Source organism: Sphaerulina musiva, assembly GCF_000320565.1.
Source record: "Sphaerulina musiva SO2202 unplaced genomic scaffold SEPMUscaffold_7, whole genome shotgun sequence".
NCBI lineage: Eukaryota > Fungi > Ascomycota > Dothideomycetes > Mycosphaerellales > Mycosphaerellaceae > Sphaerulina > Sphaerulina musiva.
The window spans coordinates 1,412,037-1,423,224 of record NW_016017389.1 but is presented as its reverse complement, the minus strand read 5'-3'; the positions used below and the strand labels follow the sequence as shown (position 1 = coordinate 1,423,224).

Genomic DNA, 11,188 nt, shown 5'->3' with positions numbered 1-11,188 from the left:
CTCGGAGGACTAGGAGCCTCGCCTATTTCAAGAAGATAAAGAGGGATAGAAGAAAGGGTAGGAGGGTTAGTAGTAAGAATTAGACTATCTAATAGGTTAGCTCGCAGCCGGAAGTAGGCCTACGAATTCTATTCGCTTAACCCCTATAGGGTAGCGTACTAGGATTCTGAAATTCCTACTTTCCCTCCTTTTAATTCCTACGTTCCCTTTCCTCTATCCTCTTATAACGGATTTACGACATCGGAGTCTGAAATACTATGTTTTCGTCTTCCTTTGCTTCCTCTCTAGGAGTCGGAAGCTCCCGATTCGAATCCTCCTTATAGCTAGAAAGCTCTTCTACTACCCCTATACGATCGAGCGCTCGCTTACGCTAACGATATAGTTCCGCGACGAACCTCCTACCGAGCCTAACACTAGGGGACCGCCGATATAGAACAGAGGTTCGCAAGCGTCGTACAAGACGGCCGACTATAGTAGAAGAAGATCTAGATTCCTCTCTAGTACTCCCCGTTAAGCCGGACTATATCGGGGAGTAGGATATTAAGGCTAACTACTAGCTATAGAGGTTTAAGTATAAGGAGAACTTTAAGAAGTAGTACGAGGTACGCTAGTAGAACTATACTAGGAAGCGGCTCAAAAAGCGGAATAGTCGTACTATATTTAATCGGTCCCTAATTACCTAGAGGAGTAAGTCTCGGACATCTTAGGTATAGGATTTCCTAGAGGAGGGAATGCTTTAAGAAGATACGACACCTAAAGTCGTATATAGGTACTATAACGCTGTACTAAAACATCCTATACTGAATACCGGTACAACGTCTATCGAGAAGTATCTAGACTCCTCGAACTACTAGGAGAAATAAGATAAGCGAGGGTTTACGAAGGAGATGTTTGCGACCGTAAAGTATCGACAAGTAAGTATTAACTACCGACGACTAGACCTGCCGACTATGTCTACCGACTACGTCTAAGTAACTATACTGAAACTTTATCTCTAGACTATAAGCAATCCGCGATAGACAAGGGACCTAGGCTATATACTAGACGATTTCCTATACTTATCCTTCGAGATAATTATCGACAATAGTCTACTATTCTAGTTCTTTAAACGACCGTTAGTAAAACAGACTTATATAGCCCTACTCCCGGGATAGATCGAGATAATTTAGTTTAAATCCGCCTCGATATACCGTAGGATGCTCGGTACTAAGGTTTAAGAGTCTGCTAAATCCCTTAAGACCCGTCTTACTAGTAGATTTAAGATAGCTATCGCGTATAATAGCTAGTAATCCAGAGGTATAAAAACCTTATTCCTTACTATCCGGGTCTACTAGATTAACGACTACTAGGTCTAGTACGAAGGGATGCTTAGCTTTCTATATATTACTAGCCGTTATACTAGTAATTACCTTACGGAGATACTATTCGAAATCTTATAAGAGTTCGAGATTAAGCGCCGATTAACTGTAATTACGTACGACAATGCCTCGAACAATAAGACCCTATACAATACGATATAAGACTACTTGCTTTACTCTTCCTACTTCCTTCTAATATTCTATAGTGTTTTAGCGATTAATACTTATTAAGAGAGGTATAGTATAACGGCTAGGAGGCTAGTAACGAGCTTAGAGGAAGGTACGGAGAGCAGTCCCGACTCGGAGATAGGAGAGGATAAAGAGGAGGCAATCGCGGAGTATAATCGAGCTAGCCGTCCCGAGCGATTTCCCTACTTTATATATACTGCCTAGCTTCCCTTAAAGGCCTTTTTCGACCGCCTAGGGCTCTGTCCGACTAACGACCTTTCCGAATACTAGGATTATAAGAAAGATCGGCAGATATTATAGAGAAGAAGAAAACAGAGTAAGCAGATTAGCCGTCCTTAAGCTAATAGTATACCTTACCTCCTTCTAAAGGTAAGATTAGTCTCTACGGCCTATCGCCTATTAACCTTCCTATTTTTAAAGTGTAGTCGGCTGTCGTAGTCGGCAATTATAGTCGGCACTCGAGATTCCCTTCGCTAATTCCGATCCCTAGATCCGGAAACTTTGTATCTTTATTAACTCGAGCTCTTAAAGGTTCGAGCAGTTTATCGACCTATAGAAAGAGATACTTCAAAAGAAGGAGCTATTTATAAAGCACCGTCGGTAGAATAGCGTTCAAGATCGGATCCTAAGGGTCGTTTAAGACGTAAAGATAAGGTAGTCCTTAATAACGTTAATACTCGATCGCTTTAGTAGACTATAAAGAGTTATCGAATCTTATATTAATCGACTCGACCTAAGTAAAGATATAGGTATCGATTCCGAAGAGTAGCAAAGGGTTAAGTACCTTATCGACCTTACGAAACTATTCGTAGCGGCGATAGCAACGATTAAAACAACGAAAGGTCCGACTATCTACCTTGTCCTCGTATACTACAACTAGCTTTTCGACATTCTAGAGGAGGCGATAAAGCGACTTAAGAATAAGAGGATACCTTAGAAGAAGGATATATATTAGGTATACGAGGCTGCTTAGGCTAAGCTTAAGAAATATTATCGAGATACCTAGGATCGATTTAGCGATTACTATAGTATTAGTATCCTCCTTACCCCCTGCCTTAAGCGGAAGTTCTAGGTATACGATAACTTTAGGGATAAAAGTTACTACGAGTATTACGAGGGTAAGCTAAGAACAGAGTAGGAGAAGAGCTATCGTCTATTATCGAGCACTTCTACCTACGAGTTACGTAGTAGAAGTAGTCGGTATAAGGGCTAGATCGACTTTACTCTTAGTAGGAGTATAGAATCTTCTTAAACTTAACGACGTAGTACTCGTAAAGGTAACGAGCTTACCGACTATCTAGACGCTAATATAGATAAAGGAGATCTATTCGAGGTACTAAAGATATAGTCTTCGCTTAAGCCTAAGTACCCTACTCTCGTACTAATAGCGCGGGATATTCTCTGTATTCCTACGGCCGGAGTTAGGTATAAGCGCGATTTCAGTATCGCTCGATACTAAAGTCGTTTCAATCGCTAATACTCCGTATTAATATTCTCTAAACTAATAGTATCCCGTTTCCGCTACCGCGACGATAAGTACAATACTAGAGTTCTTATCGCCTACGAGGCTATAGAGGCTACTTAAGCGCTTCTTAGTACTCTAACTTTATAGGAGATCCTAAGTAAAGACCGAGAGTAGACAAAAGATCTTATAGAACGGATTAGTAACTTAGATGCAATTAGCGATAATAAGGGAGATAGGGTAGAGGAGCTAAGGCGATCGGTACGCCTAAGCTTCAAGCTTACGCAAGAGTGCCTCTAGGATACTACGAGACGATTATAGCGAGCTTAGTTTGAGCTTGTATAAAGTAACAAAGTTTACCTACCGACTATATTTACCGACTATAGTATTCAAGTTTCAAAATATTACAAGCTGTAATCTAGCGTATATATTCTTCTATATTTATTTATTCGATCTAACTACTCTCTTTCTCCTCTTATCTATATCGGGCTTATATACAGTTTCTTTTCTAATACCTAGTTTAAATAACTTGCTCTTAGGGTACTCGGTTTCTAGGCTTTTTCTTTCTGTTTACGAAAAATCAATACCTAATAGGTACGCAATACCTACTAGGTATCGTAATACCTACTAGGTTTGTACCCAACCCGATAGGTTGGGTTTACCTAGCTAAATACCTATACCTATTAGGTATTGCTAATACCCAACCTACCCTATATACCTACTAGGGTAGGTTGTACCTATAATAAGGCCTAGGCTTAGCTATTTAAGGTCTCGTACCTTACTAAAGCCCCTCGTTCTAGGGTATAACCTATTTCTTTAGCTACTACCCTATCTAGAAAGTTCATCTAGGCACTATAGTCTACTAGAGCGTAGATGTTTCGCCGCCCTGTCGGTCCCTCTAGAGTTACTTTGACCCTAATCAAATTATATAGCCCTAGCTTCGTTGCCTAACAGCCGTATAGCTCTACTAATCGCCGTTACTCCTCTATATATATTACTTGTCCTGCTACCTAGAGCACTAGGAGGCGGGGCTAGCTTTTAGGGACCCTTTGTTCTCCTAAGCCGCCTTATTAGGGTATTCCGGGCGTTTATAGCCTATCTCGCCGTATCCGTAGTACCTAGGTAGAGGTCTAGTATCTCTAGATCGGCTTAGTCGTCCTATCGACGGAGGTTGGCTCGCTTTAGAGTAACTTTAGGATCTCTTTGCGTAGATTACGGTTTCGCTAGTAGTATCGGACCGTCCGCGTTTGTTATTGCGTTTATCCTTCTAGCGATAATCCCTTTCGGCCTAGATAGCCCTCTAGTAGATATTTGCTACTTCCTCGAGGGCCGTAACGGTAGTAAAGGTAGTAAGATTAATATTAATCCGATACTTAATCCTTCTATCTAGGGCGCTTTTGAACTCTATAATCTTAGTTTGTTCGTCCTCCGTTCTAAGCTCGTCCTAGTATTCCTTTAGGTCTATTAAGAGCTCCGTTAGGGTTCGGAGGTTCTGTTCGATAGATTTAATTACGTTATAGGCAATTTGTCGCCTTTCCTAGGGTATGCCTATTGTATTAAGTATATATTCCTTAAAGTCGGACTAAGATAGGGCGTTATAGGCTAGTTAGGATCGGAGTAAGTCTATAAACCGGTTCTACTAGGATCTTTGTTTAGTTGCTATCTATTCCTCTCTAAGTTCAATCTTAGTTTAGGCGTCCGTATAGTAACCTAGGGCCCTTTAGAAGATTCGTTCGCAGTCGTCTCGCTATTCGATCTAGTCGCGTCTGTTCTTTCCTTCGAATATATAGGGGTTCTATAGTTTAGGAATAAATTAGGCTAGAGATAGGCTAGGATAGCCTAGGATAGGGTCGTATCTATCGGTTAGGAGGATTCCGGTTAGAGATTAGATTATTGCGTCGGATTATTTAAGTTACTAGAGCAACTTAGTATGTTCCTCTCTAGCCTAGCTTACTCGAAGGAGTTACTAGGCCTTAGTAGCCTCCGTCTCTTTAGCTTCTAGCTAAAGTGCGACGTCTACTTCCGTTAGGGTACTAGTCGCTACCGAGTCCTAGGTAACTCGATCCTAAGCGTATCGTATTCTTTAGACCTATAGTTAGAGATACTTCGTTATACGATAAAGAAGCGATTCGTATATAAAAGGATATAATATATAGGCTAAAGTATCTAATAGAAATATACTACTCGAATCGCTTAGGAGAAGAGTAAGAATATATCTTCTCCCTCTATATATAAGTATAACTTCGGGGTACCCGGAGGTTCTAGCCTCTCGGGTCTAATTTAGAATATCTCGATCTAAGATCTCCTATTCTAACTCTCTATAAACTATCTTAACTTAGTATTAGCGGTAAAGGTCTAGCCTAAACCCTCTTGAATCGTAGTAGCCCGTTCTAGCCTATCTTAGGTACTTCCGGGCTATTCCGGGTCTATCCTAAGATATCTGTATCGCTGTCTAGTCTAGATCCTAACAAGACCTTATCTTATCTTAGTTCTTCGAAAAGTAGGTAGGTATAGTACGTATATTGTGCCTTAGGCAAATTTGGCCTTCTACTATTTAGAATTTTTACTCCCGCTATATATAATTCCCTCTAAAGCCTTTACCTCTTTAAATACCTAGTAGTATAAGTATAAACATAAATAATATAAAGAAGTATAGAAACTATACTATACTATACTATACTATACTATACTATACTATACTATACTATACTATACTATACTATACTATACTATACTATACTATACTATACTATACTATACTATACTATACTATACTATACTATACTATACTATACTATACTATACTATACTATACTATACTATACTACTTACGTTACTAATTAGTAAATGTATTTACTAATTAGTATTACTTTTTACTTTTACTTTTACTTTTACTTACGACCTTCCGTTAGTAATTAGTATTAGTAACGGATTTTACTTATAACCTATATTAGTAAAAGTAAAAGTAAAAGTAATTACTAATTACTTATTTTAGAGTTTGGACATCACTGCAGTGAAGTGCGACAACAACCTGGAACGTGCAAGATTGATGATTCCTCTCTGGTATACGCCACCTCTCGTTGCCTCTGCTGCGTGTCGTATCGTTTGTGCACTTTGGGAGCCAGTTTGACGCTCTGAGGTTGATAATCCTAGACAGACAGATGACACGCTAGATGCTGAGGGTGTCGGAGATAGAAAGTCATCTGAGGAGCTGCTCTCTTTCTCTCTCCACAGGAGCTGTCGAGCACTGACTACATCTTAGCCGTTACAGGTAATGTACAGGTAGCTGTGTCTGTGTGATATGCATCCATCTTCACCTACCACTACCTCCACCTACCACTACAGTACCTACTTGTACTTGTATCCGCCCAGATCCTCTTCTGATCGCTGACATTTTATTACTCGACTGCCCGCTTCGTACACATACCAAACACATGTATCTGTGCCCGAATCCCCCCTCTCAGTGCTCTCATCATATCACGCCGTGTGGGCTGCACGTTTAGTTTCCTACCAGGCAGGCCGATCCTCGCCAGAACGCCTTCGTCTCCAGTGGATCCCGCCCGCCGCCTCGCCCAGAGCCACCACAGACAGATACGCGCTTTCTGCCTGCTTCATACCTGTAGCATGCAGTCCGCTCTTCGTGAGCTCTTCTGATGAAGTGCAGCTGGAGCGAGCCAGTTACCTACACTACCTATCTAGAACTTTCTGTATTCTATCTAGCTCAAGCCTCGCGTCTGAGCGTCCGGAGGCGTCCCCTAGCACGAAAGCTTCCAGATCTGGCCGTGCATCTGTCTCGGCATGTCAGAACCTCTGGGCAAACGCAGCAGCGATGTGCGTGACTACGCCGACGACCTGTCCACTGCACCTACGACCCGCCGCTCGTCGGCCACCACCGAGGAGATGAGTCGCGATCAGCACGAAGCTGTCGAACGGCAACCAGCGTCTGCATCGATGCATGCCAGCCAGAGCAGCTTGCAATCACAACAGACGGGAGATGGAGCCCCAGGCACGACGAGGCGACCGCGCGCGCGACTGCAGGACTATGGTATGCAGACCGCCCTGAACTACATGAGGCACAGCTTCGGCCCTTCGGTCCTTACTAACACGCCCCCAGGCTCCATGCAAGGTTCGTCTACGAGCGGAGGTCAGGGTGGAGGCGGGAGTGGAGGCTCCAGTAGAGCTACTCCACAGGCCCAGCAGCAACCACCCAAGCGGCCCACTCCTACTACTCGAAAGACGTCGACTGCAGCGCCGCACCGTGGCGACCTGTTCTCTGTAGACGATGATGCGATCGAAGTCGATGCCGATTTGCGTCAACAGCGAACACAGTCTCGCGCCGGTTCGCAACGAGAGCGACCGCTGCGACGGAGGGAGAGCACTGTACGGCGCCGGGTGCCTCCCCCTTCGCTGCCCCGAGTGGAGAGCGACGAACGAGAGGAGGATGCGGCGCAGACGACGGGTATAGATGCTGCGAGAGCAGTCCCGCGGCCCACGTCGAGTCTGGACCCAGGCGAGCCGAGCTCAGAGGATACACTACAAGGTGAAGATGAACAAGAAGAAGAAGAAGAGGAAGAAGTGGAAGCCACAGACGACTCTCCCACTCCTGAAGACTACGGCGACAGCGCGGATCTGAGCGATGCGGAGAGCTTCACCTTGAAGGACCGACAGGAAGCGATCAACGAAACACATCCATTCGGCATCCGGATCTGGAAGCCGGCCTTGTACAAGAAGAACCGATCTGTGCAGAGAAACGCAGAAGGCGACATTCACAGCGCACCAGGAGGCAATGTTAGTCACTGGTTATGGATATTCAACGTCCTGTGGACGCTCGTCTTCGGGTGGTGGCTGGCCATCATCACTGCTGCTGGAGGTGTGGTCTGCCTGGTTCTAGGCGTTTTCCAGCCAAGTTCTGGATCACCCGGATGCCGCGAGTACGGTCGAGTGTTGATTAACCTGGCCCACTACCTGTTCTACCCCTTTGGAAAGTACGTCAAGCTGGAACGTGATGAGCAATACTTGCACGAGGACGAAGGTGAGGGGAGAGATATTGTCGAGTATGAACGCTGGCAGGCCGGCGACATCGAGGAGGGCCGTCTCTTCTTTGGACCTACCGACATCAATCGCTCTCTCATCGGCCGTCGTCGAGAAGAAGTACCCGACCTGGAAGACAACGAGACGGACAGCTTGCTGGGCCGCACAAGATCGAGCTCTGCGGCGGAGCGTGCTCGTAACAAGACGAAGAAGCGACTGTTTGGCCGTGGCGAGTGGACTTTGGGCAGGGTGATCTTCTTCCTGTTCTTCTACTTCCTCATCACTCCGTTCTTGTTCTTGGTCAGCGGCATCTGTTGGTTCCTCGTCTTCACGATACCCATGGGCAAAGTAACTCTGCTGCTATTCTATCATCTGCGAAGACATCCTCTGGCCATGAGCTTCCATACCGACAGCCATTACCAGCGCTTCGATTCGGAGCCGCGCGGCAATAGCGACAGTGTCATATTGCTATGCACATACCGCGCAGTTGGCATCAAATACTGGAAATACACCATTGATGGCACGAACATCTTCCTCATCAATCTACTCGGTCTGGTCGCCTTTGCCATTGTCGATTACTTCCTGCTGTACGAGACTTTGCACATCGACACATGGTTCACTTCTCCAGGCTTTGTGTTCGTGATCGCACTGGCTTCGATCATCCCACTTGCATACTTTATTGGTCAAGCTGTTGCCTCGATCTCTGCGCAGTCCTCAATGGGCGTGGGAGCCACGATCAACGCCTTCTTCAGCACCATCGTGGAGGTCTTCTTGTATTGCGTGGCATTGGACGAGGGCAAGTCACAGCTTGTCGAGGGCAGTATCGTGGGCTCGATTCTAGCAGGCATCCTCTTATTGCCTGGGCTGTCAATGTGTTTTGGCGCGATCAAGCGCAAGACACAACGCTTCAACGTCAAGTCAGCCGGTGTGACGTCGACAATGCTGCTCTTTGCCGTGATCGCAAGTTTCGCACCGACGCTGTTCTACCAGTTCTACGGGTCACACGTGCTCAACTGTCGCCTGTGTGTCGACTCGCCTCCGGGTCCAGATGGCTCGGAAGAGGAGCGAGACTGCCGCAGGTGCTACTTTACTCAAGTCCCGGAGCTCAACGACCAGTTCTTCATCTCCGCTGTGAGGCCGTACGTATATTTCTGCGCAGTCTGCTTGTTCTTGTCGTACGTGGTGGGCTTGCTATTCACCTTGCGAACGCACGCAGCTGTCATCTGGAACAATGAGCCGGAAGACGAGAAGAAGAAGCAGCAGCATCATGACGTGCTCCACAGTACACCACATGCTGGTCACATCAACCTGCCTTACACTGCAGGCTTAGTGCAAGCTGACTCTACCAACAACACCCCCGGCAAGAAGAGCTCCCACAGTACCAACATGCAAGGAGACATCAGGTCTACTCAGATGTACAAGAGGATTCTCACTCAGAGTCTCAAGCAGGCTGGCGTCGGTCCATCACCCGCTTCTGCCGCGAAGAATCAGAGCATGGAAAACACTGCCGCAGGAGCTGAAGGACAGGGACCGCACATTGTGCCACCGAAAAGCGCTGGCAATGACTCGGCGGCCAACAGCTCCAATGTCCCAGGCCTCAGCGTAGAAGATAATCGTGCTCTTGTACAACACGTCGCAGAAATGGCCGCGACAGCGGCTACCATCGCTGCACGAGACGCTACGTCTGCGCCTCGTCGCGCAAGTCAGATGGCGAATACACCTGCAATACCCACAGCAGTTCGGACTCAGTCTTATGTCAAGAGTGTCAAAGACGGGAAAGACTCGCATGCTCTCAATACGGAATCGGTTCATGGAGGCCCAGCGGTGCCAGAAGATGCAGCTGGCGGACATGGAGGCCATGACGCGCCGAACTGGTCGCGTATGAAATCGGCTATTATCCTCATGACCGCGACGGTCGCCTACGCAGTCATCGCCGAGATTCTGGTCGACACTGTTGATGTTGTCCTCACATCTGTCAGCATTCCAGAGAAGTTCCTCGGCATCACTTTGTTTTCTCTGGTACCAAACACAACCGAGTTTCTCAATGCTATCAGCTTCGCCATGAACGGGAACGTGGCGCTCTCCATGGAGATTGGATCGAGTTATGCGCTGCAGGTGTTCTTGCTGCAGACACCCTGTCTTGTACTCTTCACTGCTATTTACACGAATTGGGTGCCTTGGGATGAGCTTGCCGAGCACAGCTTCAGCTTAATCTTCCCACAATGGGATATGGTTTGCGTCTTGCTCAGTGTCATCCTCTTTGGCTGGATTGTGGGAGAGGGCAAGAGCAACTACTTCAAAGGCAGTATACTCATCTTCACCTACTTGGTTGTTGTGCTTGGGTTCTGGTTCACGGGATTCAGCACCGAGGTAAGTTGCGAATGATTCAAGCTGATGACGGAAAAAGTCTCTAACTCCCGACTACAGGCAATGATGGGTGTCGATCGCTTCGACACTCTCGCACTGGGTGTACAGCCCCAGAAATTCCACACGATTGGCCAATCCACCAGTGGAGCGGCTTTTCCATTTCGCGTGCGTCCGAGAACCAAAGCCGCTCACTGAACGCGTCTTCGTACGTGTGTATCCACAATCAGTGGCATGTTTGCAAAAAGAAAACAATGGAAACGATGAATGGCGACCAGAAAATTTGTCAGTCATTCGATCAATTTTTGGTATATGATGAAGTTGCACGGGTATGGCGTGAGCGTTCGAGCATGGCGCGGGCGTTTTGGTGGCATTCGCATTTGGTTTTCCCAGAGATTACAGACAGTGGCATACCCAGCGAGCGCCTTCTACAGTAGTAAGCCTTAATTGAACTAATGTTACTGGTCAGAAGACGCCTTTTCCATGTGAGGTGAGGTACGGGTGAAATTTGAGTAGACGTGGTGACCCAGTGGCGACGGACGACTGACTGACGAGATTGAAGAGCTGAGGTGTAGGTATGTAAGGTAGGGTAAGGGAGGTGTGAAATGAGTCGGTGTACAACTAATTCGTCACAGTCATCATTCGTGGAATTATTGACTCAGGTCGTCTACGTTTTAAGTCTATGATACCTCCCTCCTAGGTAGCAAGCGGACGACGTCTGCGCGCCCACATACCGATGCAATCTCTCTCTTTCTCGAGTGCATGGAGCTCGCTCGCTAGGAGA

The 11,188-nt window shown here is 46.3% G+C and overlaps 1 protein-coding gene across 1 annotated transcript; it reads left to right on the top strand.

Moving 5' to 3' along the window:
• Positions 1-6,686: 6,686 nt before the first annotated feature.
• Positions 6,687-10,869, top strand: SEPMUDRAFT_150380 (Na_Ca_ex-domain-containing protein). The gene is made up of 3 exons (XM_016906131.1): positions 6,687-7,054; positions 7,124-10,410; positions 10,468-10,869. Exons 1-3 carry the CDS (start codon positions 6,808-6,810, stop codon positions 10,600-10,602), a joined length of 3,669 nt encoding a protein of 1,222 aa, XP_016759565.1. The 5' UTR covers positions 6,687-6,807; the 3' UTR covers positions 10,603-10,869.
• The last annotated feature ends 319 nt before the right edge of the window (positions 10,870-11,188 follow it).